The 18,318-nt window shown below is 39.1% G+C and overlaps 1 protein-coding gene across 41 annotated transcripts in view; it reads left to right on the top strand.

The window, feature by feature from the left end:
• Nucleotides 1-18,318, top strand: part of SORBS2 (sorbin and SH3 domain containing 2) — a 211,723-nt gene that overhangs the window by 128,111 nt on the left and 65,294 nt on the right. For 25 of the 41 annotated variants that reach the window (XM_061404231.1, XM_061404241.1, XM_061404228.1 and 22 more), the window contains 5 exons: nt 2,295-2,330; nt 5,365-5,503; nt 9,805-9,977; nt 15,632-15,698; nt 16,611-16,655. In XM_061404231.1, coding sequence (XP_061260215.1) covers nt 2,295-2,330; nt 5,365-5,503; nt 9,805-9,977; nt 15,632-15,698; nt 16,611-16,655 — 460 coding nt within the window. Of the gene's footprint in view, nt 1-2,294; nt 2,331-5,364; nt 5,504-9,804; nt 9,978-10,006; nt 10,772-15,631; nt 15,699-16,610; nt 16,656-18,318 lie in introns of those variants that run through there. The other 16 variants (XM_061404232.1, XM_061404234.1, XM_061404233.1 and 13 more) reach the window with 7 other exon arrangements.

Below are 18,318 nucleotides of genomic sequence, written 5' to 3'. Positions count from 1 at the left end.
AAGTATGGTGGTTTTAGAGATGATATTCAGCTTTTGACAGGTTTCACATCCAAAGAAAATGGGCAAGCCAGTCCCAAGAAGGGTACAATCATTAATTTTTCTTTTTATTTTAAAGGAAAAAAAAACTTGCTTTACGCAGATTACTCAAATATTTTTGAATGATTTAATTAAAAAAAATTTTATTTAGCATAAAGAGAACTAAAGAAATTTATATTATATGAAAATGTCTTAAATGAAACTGCATTGTTATGAGGAATTTCATTGACATTATCCAACCCAAGACTGTTCTATACTGAATTCCATTCAGACTTGTAGCAAAATTCTAACCTATTAGATTGTAATTATTATAGTTTCATAATGTTACAGTTTTACTTGCATTAAAATCTAAACTTATGACTAAAAATTTACTAATAAAAAGGATGCAGTCCTTCTAAAACATTTCAAGTTCTGGGTTATTTTAAGGTTCCTATAAGTTAATTCTAAAATCTTAAAACTATACAAGTATAAAAGTATCATTTAAAATGAGTGGGGTTTTTTTACTTTATAAATGTTTAATTTTATATTGGCTTAGAGTTGATTAACAATGTTGTGTCAGTTTCAGGCGCATAGCAAAGCGATTCAGGTATGCACATGCATATCTATTCTTTTTCAAATTGAGATGGACATGTAGACACTGCTGTATTTAAAATGGATAACCAACAGAGACCTACTGTATATACAGGGAACTCTGCTTAATATTATGTTACAACCTAAATGGGAAAAGAAGGTAAAATGAGTGTCTTTAAACAACAACAACACAAGCTTACTAGATAAGAATAGAATAGAGAAATCTGACTTTTATTCAGGGTTGGAGTTTCTTAACCTGTTAAAGATATGCTTTTGAGTATTCATTAACTCCTAAAATTGACACGAAATTTTATGAATGTGTGCATTTTTCCTGAGAAGGATCAATAGCTCTCAGATTTTCAAGGCATCTATGACCAAGAGATCATTTTATATAGTGGGTTTTTTTTTTTTTAATTCTTCAATTAAATGTCTGAGGAAAAAATTAATTTTAACTTTTTATGAGATCAGCAGTCTACATGAGATCAACTGTTATAAACATGATGACTGGCCAAGAACCACTTAAATCTTTACTAGGCAAGATTTTTACATTGATACAGTTCTGTTTACTGTATTCCCCATCCTTGTATTAATATAATACTTTGGCTATCTATGTTACAACTGACACCATACCAAACACTCAATAATCCTCTATTCTGGAGGTGGGGGTTTCAGAGTGAGGAGTAAGAAAAAATATTTTGGTTCAGAGTTTCATTTACTCATGTTGAGTGAATACATTTATCATCATATTTGACCTGTGTGGTCAGATAACAGAAGGTTAGGACGAATAATCTTTAATGGGCCATCCACTCTCTTCCTTTTACAGACCACCCTTCCCACCATGTTCAGCCTCTTGGGTTGTATAGCCTTGGAGGTATTAGACCTTCTCTTTCGTCTTCAGTTTCTTTCTCCTTTACCTAAGATTTAAAGCCAACAGTAGTTCTAACCAACTAGGATGTACTCTAACATCATCCATGGCTGGTTTTTGGTTTGTTTTGTCTTTTTCCATTTTCACACAAAGATACCACTATTTCCACTGCTAGGATACATTAAAGTTCAATCCTTTTAGCATCTTATAGTGGTAGGCTGCAGTCCATGGGGTCGCACAGAGTCGGACACAACTGAAGTGACTTAGCAGCAGCAGCAGCAGTGAAATCAAAATAGAGATTCAATGAGTGGAAAGGAAACAAAATTCCCTTTCCACTTAGTTGTGTTTAGTTTGATCAGTCTCTAGATCTGTAAATCAACATAACACAAGGCAAACTAATTTATAGTTGGGGGACACTTTCCAAGAAGGAGGCAGGAGGAGAAAACTGCTATAAGATTTTTCTGGTGAAGGGAAACTAATTCTGCCAACCGATGGATAACCAGGTATTAACTTGCTGTCACCAGTACAAAAACTAAAACTTAGGAGAAAAAAATTCCATTATGCCAGCACTCTTAAGCTCCTACCCCCAAATGAAAGCTGTGTGAAAACTGGTCTTATTTCCAAAACGCACTGGATTCATTTTCTGCATGTTTTCATGCTTTTCCTCTACTGTGTGGTTGGCACCTAATCCTTCTAAATATATTTCCTTAAAGTGCTTGCAAATAAATCTGTGCTTTGCCTTCTCTGTCACACTGCACAAAAAGAGATGTTTTTATTAATTGGATAATTTATCTCTCTTCTCATTATTTTTCCTCAAACTCAGCTTGGAAACCAGAACTTAACTGCCAATGTGTTGGAGGTAAATGCTTCACAGACAAATCTGACCAGAAGCCTCTGCCCCATGCCCACCTTCTGGGGTACCTCATAATCCTTTTTCACAAGACGGTGGCTCCAGCCCAGCCTCACTTACCCTGCCACCACCTGCTGATTTGGGGTCTTCACACCTGCAAATACCCCCAAACCTTTTCACACTGTTTTTATAACCCACGTCTCCTGGGGCGAGCACTCCTCCTGCTCCTCCAGGGAGTCCTCCTCAGCCACCCCAGATGAACTGCAGATAGCTGACTCTGACACCACTGACCATTCTGAAACACCTTCCCCAACCTTGGGTCAGCAGTCTGCCATGACAGATGGCGTCACCTTAACCACCCCTGCTATCATGCACGGAATTACTCCTCTTTCCTTTGCTCCATCATTTTTTAAACAGATCTCCAAAAGCCAAAAGGACCAGTTTCTTGTCTGCCATCTGATTTTGCACCTGAGCATTTTTATTTGCATAGGTGTTGATCTCATCTAAACCAATCCTGTATCATCTATTAGGGAAAATTCCACTAGAATCATCCTCATAAGCCTATTTTGGGCTGAAAAAGTCAATTATATTCTCCTAATTCATTTTGAAGTCACTTATGTTCACACTGTGTTGCTCTAGTGAGTTGTACAGTGATTTGCCTTAATAAGTTTTCTCAAAAATTTAGATATCCATATAATATGATGATGATTCGATTATAAAGTCTAAATCCTAATTTACTTCAGAGACTCATATGAATGTGCCCTGTGTGAGCAGTTCACATCTCCTTATTCATCACATACATGATTACTCACTGTATGATGTTAATTCTTGCTGCTCCTTCATTAACAGCTACATCTTTTGAACCCATTTGTCCAACAAGAGTAAATAATGTATATAATCTACACTGCAGAAATTTAGCCCTATGAATTTTTTGGAACCATTTTCCCAAGCCATTCCAATACAGAAATTTATGAATATTTATTGTTTTATATAGCAATAATTTGTCTTCCATTTAGATTAAATATAAATATTTTCCATACATATTTATATCATTTACATATGTCTATTTGACAGGCAGCCCCTAATAAATGATTTATGAATGACTGAAGTGCTTCAAAATTTTATGGTGCAGATTTTCAATTATGTATACTGCATGTATGCCTGAAAGGGATACATATATCCTTGTGGAGCTAATTGTAACTGAACTTACTTTTTTTTTTGCAGTGCAATAATAAACGTTTATTGTTTTAGATTCTGTCTTAGGTGGCTTGTTAAGCAGCAATAGCTAACTGATACAAAACCCAACACTATATGAACTTACTTTAAATTGCATATACCTTCTCCATGAGATGGCTTTCCTAATAATCATTTCATATAACAATAAAATATATTCTAAAGTTCTAATAGTAGCATTCAATTAGTAAAATCCTAATTGATTTAACATGATGAAAGACTAAATCTATTTGCAGTTTTTATTTTTTTTTAACCCATAGCCATTGTTATTGAAACCATCAATATAGAAGGAAGGGCAGCTTTCCTAAGTTTAGTTACAAAACATGATAGTTTTTAGTTCTCCTACCTTTAATGTTAATTCAAACACATTATAACAATAATATTGAAAATATATTTACAAAGATCAACCAAATTGGATTTGGGCCACGAGGCAAAAATATTATTGAATAATTCATCAAAGGTATATAAGCATTCTGAAGCAGTTGGGGAGATCTGTGCATCACACTTATTTGAATGGCCAGTGCTCTAAGTTAGAAGACCCTCACGACAGAGTTGCTTATGAGAGTAATTTCTGTAACAGCTCAGAGAAGTACTTCATCGTTAAGCACTATCATTGTAATGAAATGCTTACTGACTTTAGGACAGATGTGGCATGGCTAGAAAGTAACAAAATTGGATTAATTCTACATGATTTGAAAACATCTGCTTTAAAGTGAGAAATCATGGAAATGTGAAATTAATTGACTACCTATGTTTCAGGCCTGTACAACAAAAGTTTAATTGTTTTAAAATAAGTAGATTAAGTTCACAAATTATGGTTCTTTATCTGTATGCATATGTGTGCTGTGCGTGTACTATATTCAGCTGTATTTTAACCAAGTGCTCTTGCTAACGTTTTATCTTATTTGCATGCATCTGCACAGTGCCCAGTGCTGCACTGTAGACAGACAGGCAAGCTTAATAGCAGTGAGTTCAACCTCTCTGAACTGAGCTGATTCAATTCAATTTTAATATGTATCTACTGAATATCTACTATGATATTAGCACCAGATTGCATGTTATACAGGAAAAAAAATGTTTAAAAAGCATATGTATCACAATTTAAAACAGGGATCTTGAAACACCAATGGGGATATGAAAATACTCAGATAAAAAGCTATCAAAACAACAAATTAGTATTACTATAAAGGGCTAAAAAGTGAGATGAGAGCTGGAAGTAGCCAGAGATTTAACACATCTTTCTGATGTTCTGCGAAGTATTTGATTCTTCCAGAATAGATTGCTTCAGGACATATAAATGCAAACAATTATCCTCCTTCTGTTAGTCACCTTGCCCTGGAGACACTGATTCACTAGAGGGTATACATCCATGATTAAACCTGAGAGCCAATCCCTTTCTTCTCATCAAAGAACATTCATTTCAAATCCGACACGCAGAGCAGTATGACAGTGTTCTGACTACTTAAGTCATGACATAGGAACAGATTCACCCTCGTGTTTATTGTAACTGACTCCTATGAGATCTTTGGACATCACTGTTGGCAGAGTGCTGTGCCCAGTGGTCAGCTGCTTCCATTCCCTCATCACCTCCTAAGGTCTCTGACATAAAAAGAAAGTGATTTTCAAAGTAAAGGAAAATAGAGAAGACACTGAAAAGAACGTGCCATGCCCTTCTAGACATCAGTTTCAAAGTAAATAAACACTTGACAGCTGATTGCTGTCATGTGAGTGGAAGTCTTTATTGCCAATTAAGGAGTGAGGTGTATAGGGGAATGTGTGCTTTAACAGGATGTCTTTGCACTTTTCTCAGAGCCAGATAACAGTGAATGGAAACTCTGGAGGCACTGTGAGTCCAATGAGTTACTATCAAAGGCCGTTTTCCCCTTCTGCTTACTCGCTACCAGGCTCACTCAATTCAAGCATGATCATGCAGCATGGCCGGTCACTTGGTAAGTCATTTGATTTTCATGACAATTTCAATATAGCAGGTACAAACCACATGAGAAATATATAAAGCATCCAAATAATTTTTGGAAAAGGAAGAAGAAACATGCAACACTGCATTTTTTTAATGAGCCTATCCTAGGAGAGGAATTAAAGGCAGAGGATTCAACACTGGAGAAAATAGACACCCAGCTATTCCAAGACAATGACTGCATCTATGTCTGTGTGTGGAGAAGGCTATTAGATATTTGGGGTGATGGCGTAGAAAGACAGAGATGGCCATTTAGGGAGAAGCAAGTGCACATACAGCAGGAGAACTTTCCATGAGGGACAGATACCATCTGTGTTTGAGACAGCCCTTTCTTTCATGGAAAAGCTTTCATTATAGAACTGTTTAGCAATTAAAACAGCCTAACAAGGGGACAGGCGCCTCACAAAGTAGTAAACTGCTGTTGGAACCGAGACCAGAAGACCATCAGACGGGGGTGTGAGTTCCTTTAAATGATTCCAGAATTTTATAGGAAGTTATTTCTAAATCTTTGGGGAATTAAGTCAAAGATAGAGCTCTCCTCCAGAAAAAGAAATGAACATTAGAACAGCCACATAAATATTAAGACATAATTTCATGGGGCTAATGAACTCTTTAGAGCCTCCTGGAAAAGAAGCTGTGCTATGTAATTCTAGAAACATTTTTATGCAGCAAACTATGTTAGGACAACTTAGAAGATAATGTAATAAGTATTTCTTGGCTTTTAAAAGGGTAAAGAAAAAACCCCAAACATTGGGAAACTGACCGAATCAAACCATCATCTGAATTGAAGCTGAAAAAGGTTTCATGCTTAGCAACCGGAAGGCCTCCAGGACAGCTGGAAACAGGGAACCCGGCAGAGGGCCATGTGACTTCAACCTACCTCTCAGAAAAGCAGGAGACCAATCCTCTGGACACCACCAAGCAGCAAAGAGAAAGGAACTAGACAGGGCTTTAACTCCCATGTCTTCATTGACAGTAGACAGCATCTTCTCACCCCTGACACTGTGTATTGAAAGAAAATGAGGGTATTAATTTACCCAGGAACACCCAGCCTATGGATTATGCAACTCAAACTTTTGTGGCCAACAAAAGCTCTCTAATTATAAGACTTACATGGAGCCATGAGACTCATTAAGCAGAAGTCTAAATATACTTGCTCCTTCTCTAAGGCTGCTCCTGGGATCATCTGTGAATCTTATAATGATGTCCTTTTAGAGTATAAGAAAGTAGAATGTCTTTGTGCCAAAACACTGCCCTTATATAAGCAATCTGTAGTATAGTATTATAATAGGAGTCTGTTATATTTAGATTCTTTATGGAGCTATGCATGAACACATATCTATAGTAAAATTCTACAAATTACTCTTGCCATAATATTTTCCCAAATAATTATTATCAAAATTAGACTCTCCTCTTTATCTTTCTTAATGAACACAGTTTTGTCCCTCCCACTCCAACAAATAAAATATATAAATACTTGATAATGGACAGATTTTTATATTAGAACATATCAATGGGTCGATTTTACATATAAACTATACTACACAGAAAAAAATTCTGTAGATAAATATTGAACAAATTCTGCCTAGAGGAACTATTCTGCCCTAAAGGAACTTTATACAGTTGAGGACAAAAAAGATTGAAAATGAGAGTTAGTGAACCATATAAGAGCACAATAAAATAAAAGGCTAACTTGTATTATGTAAGCTATTAGTTCATAGAATCTTAGGAATCACATATTAAGACAGAGTTAACACCGATGGTGATTGCAGCCATGAAATTAAAAGGTGCTTACTCCTTGGAAGAAAAGTTATGACCAACCTAGATAGCATATTCAAAAGCAGAGACATTACTTTGCCAACAAAGGTCCGTCTAGTCAAGGCTATGGTTTTTCCTGTGGTCATGTATGGATACAAAAGTTGGACTGTGAAGAAAGCTGAGCGCCGAAGAATTGATGCTTTTGAACTGTGGTGTTGGAGAAGACTCTTGAGAGTCCCTGGGACTGCAAGGAGATCCAACCAGTCCATTCTAAAGGAGATCAGCCCTGGGTGTTCTTTGGAAGGAATGATGCTAAAGCTGAAACTCCAGTACTTTGGCCACTTCATGCAAAGAGTTGACTCATTGGAAAAGACTCTGATGCTGGGAGGGATTGGGGGCAGGAGGATAAGGGGACGACAGAGGATGAGATGGCTGGATGCCATCACTGACTCGATGGATGTGAGTTTGAGTGAACTCCGGGAGATGGTGATGGACAGGGAGGCCTGGAGTGCTGAGATTCATGGGGTCACAAAGAGTCAGACACGACTGAGTGACTGAACTGAACACCGTTTAGACTGGGACTTTGCACATACTCAGTGCTCAAAAAATATTTGATAGAAATACTAGCATTGTGGTGTCCACTCAAATCCTTTCCATAATTAAATGCAAAATCAGAGTCAAGTATCACTTTGCATCTTAATTTGGAGTTGCTTGGGAAAGATATTACTTTTATATACAATAGCACATAATGCAGTTTTATTCTTAGCCTTATTTATCCTTCATCATGAATTGAAATGGACTGAAAAAGCCTTTCTGTTGCAAACTAAAACATAATCGGAGTATAGAAGTTATAAATGTTACAATGGATTTTAGTTTGAAGAGGTCTTATCTTTATTTATCCTTATAATGATGAGTCAATTTTTAAAAATATCTTATGAAGTTCTGCTACAAAACACAGTCATATCTTTTTAGATTTTTTTTAGATCTGCTATATCTATATCTATACTTATATGTAATCAATGACTGCTACCCTGACATAAAGACTTCCTTATCCACATAAAAAAAAAAAAAGACCCAAGTTACATGAGTAACAGACCTGCAAAACCATGGCTGAGAGTCATACTTGGTCAGCAAAATTTTGAAATTTACTGTAGAAAAACAGAAAGTATATCATCAATTGTACTAAATAAATGATAATAATGTATAAATACCCAGGTACTATAAGTGGAATATATAGTACACCTATGTCCTCTTTGTTTCTTACAAAAGTACACCAAAAGTTAACAAAGATGGCTTGAAAATAAGAATGTGATAAATCTCAGCCACACTGTATGCTTATGGCAACTTTCACATCCCAGGGGTGAGAAGTCATGGTTTTTGCTTCTTTAAAGTAAAAACAAAGCTATTCTGGCCATCACAGAGTCTTAGATAAAAATTAATACTAATAGCTTATGATCATTTCTTTACCCATATGCCTTAACATCCAAGTATATGTTTGGATGTGAAGATTTCCTGATGTGATTAGGAAGTCATCATCACTAGACCCACCAGAAAAATCTCAAAAGCACTTTCTTAACACAGTGGTGGCCACACGGCCACATGGTCTTTCAACAAATACTATTCTTCCCTTAACCCCTGTCACTGAATGATGAAGATCTTGTTTTCAGAGGTCCGAACAGTATATACCTACATGTTAACAAAGAGTGGCTCAAATTTAAGATAAAGGAGTTAAAAGAAATAGTGATGGAAATACACTCTGTATTTATTTATAGATATAATACGGAGCTTCCCTGGTAGCTCAGCTGGTAAAGAACTGCCTGCAATGCAGGAGACCTCAGTTCTATTCCTGGGTCAGGAAGATCCCCTGGAGAAGGGATAGGGTACCCATTCCAGAATTCTTGGGCTTCCCTGGTGGCTCAGATGGTAAAGAATCTGCCTGCAAAGCAGGAGACCTGGGTTCGATCCCTGAGTTGGGAAGATCCCCTGGAGGAATGCATGGCAACCCACTCTGGTATTCTTGCCTGAAGAATCCTCATGGACAAAGGAGCCTGGTTCAATATATACCTACATGTTAAAAATGAGTGACTCAAATTTAAGATAAATGAGCTAGAAGATATACTGATGCAAATACACTCTATATTTATTTATAAATGTAGTATTACATGTGTGTTATTGGCTCAGTCATGCCTGACTCTTTGCAAGCCCATGGACTATAGCCCACCAGCCTCCTCTAGCCATGGCATTTTCCAGGCAAGAATAATGTAGTGAGTTGCCATTCTCTTCTCCAGGGGATTTCCCTACCCAAAGATCAAACCTGGGCCTCCTGCATTACAGGCAGGTTCTTTACTGTCTGAGCCACCAGGGAAGCACAGAGTATTACATATTTATGCATAATTAATCACATATAACTATGTAATTACAGATAATTATAATATACTGTATTATAGTAGGCATGAATATGAGGCTTCATTACTCTGATTCCCTGTGCATCAACTATATTTCACATCTTCTCTGCAGATTCCTCGGAGGCATACCCCCAGCATGCTCAGTCTCTGGACGGCAGCGTGGGCAGCTCGATACCACTGTACAGGTCCTCCGAGGAGGAAAAGAGAGTGACAGTCATCAAGGCACCCCACTACCCAGGGATCGGGCCAGTGGATGAATCCGGAATCCCCACGGCAATCAGAACGGTAGGAAATGCCAGTGCCCGCTTTGCTCCGGGGCTGTGCAAATCTCCACAAAGGATGGATTGTCGGTGGCTTTGTGCATTCCTACACTCTTATATAATGAGGATTGCCCTCTGTGCCATCTGAGTTCTCATGAATATTATGCTGTGTGCAGCAGAGAAAAGGAACTGTCCATTGAAGATAATGGCCCAATCTGTTTCTCTATTTCAATTTAAAAAGCACGAAAATTGTGATTCTGTGAGATGATAGAAGTAAGCTTTGTTTGCCTTCACCTTTTACCAAGGAGTGTTAAGGCAACAGAGAGAGAAGAGAGAAGGGAGAATTAAATGTGACTTCTTTGGCTGCACTGAATTCCCACGTGCACAGCAAATAAGCCAGTGATTTGTGTCTGGAGATGGATGTGCCTTACCGCCAGGAGATTGGGAGCCCTGGATTGGGAGTTGAGAAGCCTGATGATTGGAGGGAAGGGAGTTCATGTCAGAGAAAGGAAAAGCTGTCCGAGGAAAATACACATCACATTTGAGTGTCCCTCGTCGGCTGTGCCTGCCGAGAGCTCTCCGGGGCGATCAGTGGAAGTGTTTGGGTTGGGTTTTTTTTTTTTTTCCTCCAGTCTGTAAACTCTGCCAGACCATTGCTCAGTGCGTCAGGGCAGCCCCTTCTGGCAAAGTTCAGCAGCGGCAGAGGCCGAGCTCGGGCAGGCAGCTGCTTGCTGAGCCAGTCCACTTGGAGAGGAGGTTTGTGCTAGCCTGCGGGGAAGAAGACCGGGCGCCAGGATGAGAGCCTCAGCGCCTCTGCAGGTGAAACTGGGGGGCGGGGAGGGACCGCAGCGCCATCTGCATACACGGTCCGCATACCTGGCTGGGAGGTTGCGGAGGGCTCCTGGTTTGGAATGCAAACCTGCCTGCCGGGCCAAAGACGAGAGTGCAGAGAGGAAAAGACGGGCATTAGATTAGAAAAAGATCTGGGGCAATTGGAATCTGCTCAAAACGAACGAGAGAGTGAGGGTGGGTGAGGTTCTTCTCTTCTTGAATTTGCATTTATTATATGGATCCCACGATCTGAGAGAAGAGTTAAAAAGTGATTATTCCAAGCATCTGTATTAGAAAGGGAAGCCAGAAGGTAAGTCTGTAGAGTCATTGCTAGGGCTTTAGACTCATGAGATTCTGGGAATGTTGAATGTGGCTAATTATAAAGACCTAAAAAAATCTATGTTGGCACCAATGGTTGTCATATTTAAGTGACAGGAAAAGTTTGCGATCGGACTAACACTTTTAATCTTACAGTGACTGCATGTTTCTGGTGGTGGCGCTTCCTTGTATATTTCTTTTTTAAGGTTTCCCAAATACTTTAATTAGAATGTTTTTCCCCTAATAGAGTAGGGATACAGTGTCAGACTGGTACAGTGTCACTGGTTTTGTTAAATTGACCCTTGAAACATAATAGTTACACAAATTAGAGATTCCTGATTCTGCACAGTTATATAGACTCTCTTATTTTATCTGAGACCTCTAGGTGTGTTTTTAAGTCAGTACACTGCAAAGTTAGAACTGTTTTTATCCATTAGATATAATTTTCTTAAATAACAAGGCCTTGCTTTTCACATTTTAAAAGGAAAAAACCGAGATGTTAGAGATGGTTAATGAAAAGTCAAAAAATATTAAAAATCTTATATTGTGTTTTATCTACTGCCAAATGGAAAGCATGTTTAGATATGCATAAACAAACGCATATACTAGACATTCAATGCAAGCTTCCCTTCTATAAAACAGAAAATAAAATATAAGCAACTCAGAAGTTCCTTATAAGGAACCAGCATTTTTATGTACAGCCAGGCTCCTCTGTAGACGTTTCAAAGTTTACAAAAAAGGTACAGGTCTGAAGACTCATTCACATTTCTTATTTGTCAGCCCCACACAGCACATCCCCAAGTATAGCTGTGTTTATAAATGTGGAGTCAGGCCATCTCGGAGCCACAGCAGGCCAAGAATCTCCAAGGCTGTTTTCCCTTCTCATCCGCATAGAAAGCAATGATTATCTGACTTACATTACTTCACATGGGCTTTCCGCTCAGGGTGCACACCAAAGGCAGTGCTGTGTCAGTGTACCATTTTATAGTCTCACGGTCTCAGTTAGACAGTTTAGACTGTAGGCTCATTTTAGACATATTCTAGGTATGCTGCTGCTGCTGCTGCTAAGTCGCTTCAGTCGTGTCCGACTCTGTGCGACCCCATAGACGGCAGCCCACCAGGCACCCCCACCCCTGGGATTCTCCAGGCAAGAACACTGGAGTGGGTTGCCATTGCCTTCTCCAAGGTGTTGTGCTAGGTCCCTTTATACACATTGTCTCTCTCGATTTCCATAGACCAAGGACACAGAATTTTGTAAAGTCACCTAGAAACTCTAGAAAGCCAAGAGTTAAACAAACGCACCTTTGAGCTATTTGCAGGAAGGGGAGCAGCTCCCCAGACTGCCCTCTCTCATGTGACCTGGGACGTCTGTGCCAGCCTTTTACTGCCATCCTTAACGACAACAACAAAACCCGCTGGGGTCCAGCTCCCACGAGACTGTGTAATTAAGGCCAACTAGTTAAGTGAAATACAAGATTCTTTTCTTCTACCTCAAATATAACACCAGTAGAGCCTTTTCAAAGCTGGAAAGGGGCAAAAACAGAACAGAACAATGAACACTGGTGGGTAGAAAATACGTGTCTTTCCCCTTTTTGGAAATCTCTGCCTGATAAATCAATGTAGAATTCTGATGTTTTGTAAACTAGAGGAATATAAATTTTCAGGTTTATTCAGCCAAGTTAGAGAAAACAACCAAAGAGTGATTTACTAATAGCTACTGTCAATGCAAAACCATTTTGAAGAACACATAAGACAGTAAACTTTCTCAAATTCAAGTAGACTTCTGTTTACTTAATCTCACCATTTGCTGTAACAACCTACATGAGGACATATATAAAAGGAACTTTAAATGCTTAGAGGACTTCTTTGAGAAAGAGATGGAGAGGTTAAGTGTTCCCATTTACCAGGTTCATATTCCTCTTTGTCAACCAACTTGGGCATTTCCTGGTATCTCAGTGCTCACCATATAAAGCTAGCAGATGGCACAACGAAGATCCTGCCTGATATGTGCCCTCTAGCAAGTGAAGGGAAAAAAAAAAATCCCGTCTGTCAGGATACCTTGCCATATACAGTGATATAACTCACTTATTCAGCTTCCCCATTGCCATCGGTGGTGTTCAGGTATGGCTGGGAAACATGTTTACACAGTGTTATTTCTTATTTTTTATTGCTAAAGACTACAGAGGAATCAAAGCTTAATAAAAAAAAAAAGAAATCCATCTTTTATGAAACTAAATGTCCCTTAAAAATACAAGTTCAGCTACTTTGTTTAAACAAGCAAATAACAGCTAGACTTTGCTTTGTCACTTCCTCCCCCACCAGCTCCCACCATTTGAGTATAAGTCCACCCAATATTTCCACTGTAAAAAGAGCCTAAAATGAATGAAGAAGCAATTTCCAACAAAGTCAGGTAGCCCTTGATGGTACTCTATTTGTCGTGATTATAAGAATCAGATATTCTTAGCAAAAGAAATTTAGATATAGGACAAACTCTCAGTTTCCAGAAAAAAAACACAATGTCCACACTGGAGAGAAAAATCAGGATACAAAATGTACACCAAAGCTCAGTGTAACAAACACATGATTACTTTTATGGCTGTCCTAACAGAATATTTTATATGAAGAGAACCATCTTAAAAAATGGTATATTTAGTTACTATAGACAGAACAGTCATGTTTCTTACTGGAATAACCCTGGAAGAGATGAGGTGAACAGCTTGCCAAGCAAAATCTTGATTATGATTATAAGGCATATGCACCCATTTACAGGTATACTATTAGGCAGACTTCCATCCAAAAACCTAGGTCATCCATTCTTTTATTCTGTAAATATTTGAGATTTTCTACTATTATGGCTTATGGAACATTTCTTATATTCTAGCCACTGTTTTAGATCTTTTTGCATACACTCTCTTTCATTTTCCATAACAATTCTATGATGTGGATATAATTATTTCATCTTAGAGAAAACTGAGGCTCTAAAAGGTTACCTCACTTGCCCAAATTCACATTGCTGGGAAATATTAAACAGTAATTAAAGGAACCAAGAATTGAATCTAGGTTGATCTGACATTAATCTCAGCTTTCCAATGTAGCCTACTGTTTACATTATGTCAAAAGCAGAGTGGATAAGAAGCTTCTGCTTTTAAGGAACTTGCAGTTTAGCACAGCAAATACTGCCAACATTTTATTATTATGTTAAAGGAGTTTTGAAGCAATAGCTAAATTTTTGGACTTGCTCCAGGACACTAAATTATTTACTATATTCAGTATTTTATTAACTTACACTAGTAAATATCAAATTTTTATTTCTCTAATTCTAAGCCAATGATCAGAATACAGTTTGCATCCAAAATATTGCCCAGTTAATTTTAAAAATAATGTATTGAATAGTATACTAACAAGTTTTTATGGATAATGATAATTATCACCAAAAGGAGTGCAACAAAAAACTATAACTATGAACTATAATTACAAAACTATAGCTTTGATTCAACCTGTTGTTGTTCAGTCACTAAGTTGGGTCCAACTCTTTGTAACCCTGTGAACTGCAGCACACCAGGCTTCCCTGTCCTTCACTGTCTCTCAGAATTTGATCAGTTTAGCTAATTTTATATAAATAAGCTTGTGGAAATATCAACTACCCAGGGTTGGGCACAACTGTGATCTGGAAAAAAACCATAGCATATAATATTCCAGCTCATCCTAAACTCAAACAAGGGGTAATATGTTTACAAACTGTGGGTCGGTTCAGTTCAGTCACTCAGTCATGTCCGACTCTTTGCGACCCCATGAACCGCAGCACGCCAGGCCTCCCTGTCCATCACCAACTCCCGGAGTCCACCCAAACCCATGTCCATTGAGTCAGTGATGCCATCCAACCATCTCATCCTCTGTTGTCCCCTTTTCTCCTGCACTCAATCTTTCCCAGCATCAGGGTCTTTTCCAGTGAGTCAACTCTTCACATGAGGTGGCCAAAGTATTGGAGTTTCAGCTTCAACATCAGTCCTTCCAATGAACACCCAGGACTGATCTCCTTTAGGATGGACTGGTTGGATCTCCTTGCAGTCCAAGGGACTCTCAAGAATCTTCTCCAACACCACAGTTCAAAAGCATCAATTCTTCAGCACTCAGCTTTCTTTATGGTCCAACTCTCACATCCATACATGACCACAGGAAAAACCATAGCCTTGACTAGACAGACCTTTGTTGGCAAAGTAATGTCTCTGCTTTTTAATGTGCTGTCTAGTGATATCAGCTTATTGACCAGAGATGTATTAATACATCTTTTGTTACCCAAACAGTATTGACCTGAGTGTTTCAATATTTACTTACATAACAAATCACCAGCCACAGGTGTTAGTTTCTACAAAAATCCCCTGGTCAGTAATGTGATACTGTCATCATGAAATAATAAAGAGAAAATTGTATTACAGAACCGAATCTGCTATGAAAAAGGATAAAATATAGAAAGCGGAACAACGTCTATTTGTGACCAGTTTTGTAACTTTTGGACATTTTCTTTTACAGACAGTTGACAGACCGAAGGACTGGTACAAGACCATGTTTAAGCAAATCCACATGGTACACAAGCCGGGTATGTAGTTCTGTTTTCTGATCAGGTCTTTGTGGGTGGAAGAATAAGTACTCTTCTGTGCAGTTTTGTTTCACACAAAATGTCAAGACTCTAGCAAACTTCATGGCCCTCCCTTCTTTTCAACACTCCTCCTTACTCTTAGTGTTGTGTTAGTCACTCAGTCCTGTCCAATTCTTTGTGACCCCATTGACTGGAGCCTGCCATGTTCCTCTGTCTATGGAATTCTCCAGGCAAGAATACTGGAGTGGGTTACCATTTTCTTCTCCAGAGGATCTTCCCGACCCAGGGATCAAACCTGGGGTCTCCTGCATTGCAAGCAGATTCCTTACCGTCTGAGCCACCAGGGAAGCCCTTATTCTTAGATCACCCCTCAATTCCCAGACACCTGTGCTTCTTCTTCACCCCTGAGCTGCCAGAAAGCCTCTTAGAAGATGATCCTCAAGGAGTACCAGAGGTTCTGGCCTTATCCATTCATCCTTCCCTGTTCACAGTATAAACAAGCCTGGCTATTGTCTGCTTAAACAGACTCATGATTCCTCTGTCCTCACAGATCCACCCTGTGTCAAGAGAGTGGGCCATAGCTGGGTCTCACCAAGTTGATAAGAGATCTTTAAAGCACTTACTAAAGGAAATTCATGATCCAGAACAGGTGGAAAGGCGGGGAAAGGACTGACGTCCGTATGCTGTGAAGTGGGCAGCAGAGCAAAGCTGTTACAGCCCAGAGAAGTCAATTTGCAGAGGGCCAGCAAAACAAACCAAAACGTAATATTTGAACATTTTAAACTGGCATTATGAACTAGGCAAACCGTGTTAGCTTTCTAACAGATCTGTTGTTTCCCTGAAGTTCTGCCATCTCAATAGGATGTGGTGACCGAATCTGTATTACCATAATATTTATGTTTCATTTTCTAGATGATGACACAGACATGTATAATACTCCTTATACATATAATGCAGGTAGGCTGGTTTCCTTGCTTGCCATGAATACACTGTGCCTTGCCATGCGTGGAAGAACTTCCCACTTTTTTTTAACCACTCTGAGTGCACGATTTCAGTTTCTACAATTAGGAAGATGCTTTTGTGCATGTGTCTCTCTCTTTCTTTTCTCAGCATGTGTAACAAAAAAAAGTGGATCTTTTCTCATGCAAATGAGAACTAATACTATTTTATCTGCTTCTTCCCCACTGTCAGTTTATTCTCAGCTTCAGGAATGTTTAACCAAAATATGAAGGACAGCAGGGAAGAACCTACTGTAATAGGGGTACAAAGTAAGATAAAGGTCTCCTTTTATCAGTAAAGAATCCTTACAATTGCGTCAGATCTTTCAGATTACACTTCACTATAAAACAAGTCAAGCAAAGTATTTTGTGACCCTGTCCATGCTTTTGCTCCAAATGCAACCATTCATAGAAAGCTTTTTAAAAATAACCCAGTTTGCCAGACCACTCTTCTGACTCAGTTGCCAGTGGTCATGATGGAATGGCTTCAGCCCTGGGCGTTTCCACTAGTGTTTCTGTGAGCTGGTGTCTTGGGAATGGCTGCAGGCTAGAATGAGGGGCCCCTAAAAAATGTTTCTGATTACAGCTGTCTTCTAAATATCACATCGGGGGATCCTGCACAGGGCCTCCAGTTACTTGCCAGTTCCGGGCTCAGGACTACAGCACAGTGTCTGTATTCCCCTCTTATAGCAGGCTTGGGGGCCTACGTCCCCTTTGGCAGCTGCGGCCTCCTCTCAGTGTCCCCTGGGTCAGCCTGGCCCCTGAACTAGATGAGGTTGCCCTCTCTGTGACACTTGAAGGCCAGCACTTGGGCCTTTTTAACTGTTGAGGATTTTGCTACTAGCGTCCAAGGACAAATAGAGAAAAAAAAAATACAAGCAGAACAAGCTCAACAAGCTGCAAGAATCTGGCTTTCAGCCCTCACTCCTCTAGATGATAACAGGCGACCGCCTAAGAGTCCCTCAACTTTTATATCCTGGTCAGAGGTACTCCCAACTCCCCTCTTGGGTTTAGCCTGTTAAAATGCAAAACCCAAATGAGAAAATTTCAAAGATCTTATTGACTTTATATGACAATTCATGAATCAGGTGGCATTCAATCTAGCAGACAGAAAGGACCTCCTAGGAGCTGAACACAAGGAAAGAATTTAAATAGGCAGAGGGAAGCAGGAACAAGAAGTCATACCAAGGAGAAAAGCCAGCACGTTGCTAGAAGGTCACTCTCCTTGAGGGGAGGGTAGAGGTCTGTCAGGCAGAGTGTCTAACTCATGCTGACCAGGCAATTTCTGATGGACTGGTTTAAGATTCTGTTTCTGGGAGAGTCAAAACTGTAACTAAGTTAAGTCTCGGTTTCATGACGTGGGGCTTAGCATGAGTGACTCCATTTTGGGTCTGTTTTGTTCTTAAAAAGCACTGTGGAACTGAAGCAAAACAAAGTGTAGAGACTGTATCTTATTTGTCATAGCCAATGTGCATGGGCTTCCAAGAGAAGCAGAGGAGTGAAATTAGTAATAGCTCAAAAGACTGAGGTGGCAGGAAATTCAGAATTTTTATAATTATTTTTCATACTGAGGTTTGCATCCATGAATAATTAACAAATTGAACAGCAGTTACCTATCAACT

Source organism: Bos javanicus, chromosome 27 (genome assembly GCF_032452875.1).
Source record: "Bos javanicus breed banteng chromosome 27, ARS-OSU_banteng_1.0, whole genome shotgun sequence".
NCBI classification, from domain to species: domain Eukaryota; kingdom Metazoa; phylum Chordata; class Mammalia; order Artiodactyla; family Bovidae; genus Bos; species Bos javanicus.
The sequence above is the reverse complement of the archived record's forward strand: the minus strand, read 5'-3'. Positions and strand labels throughout refer to the sequence as shown.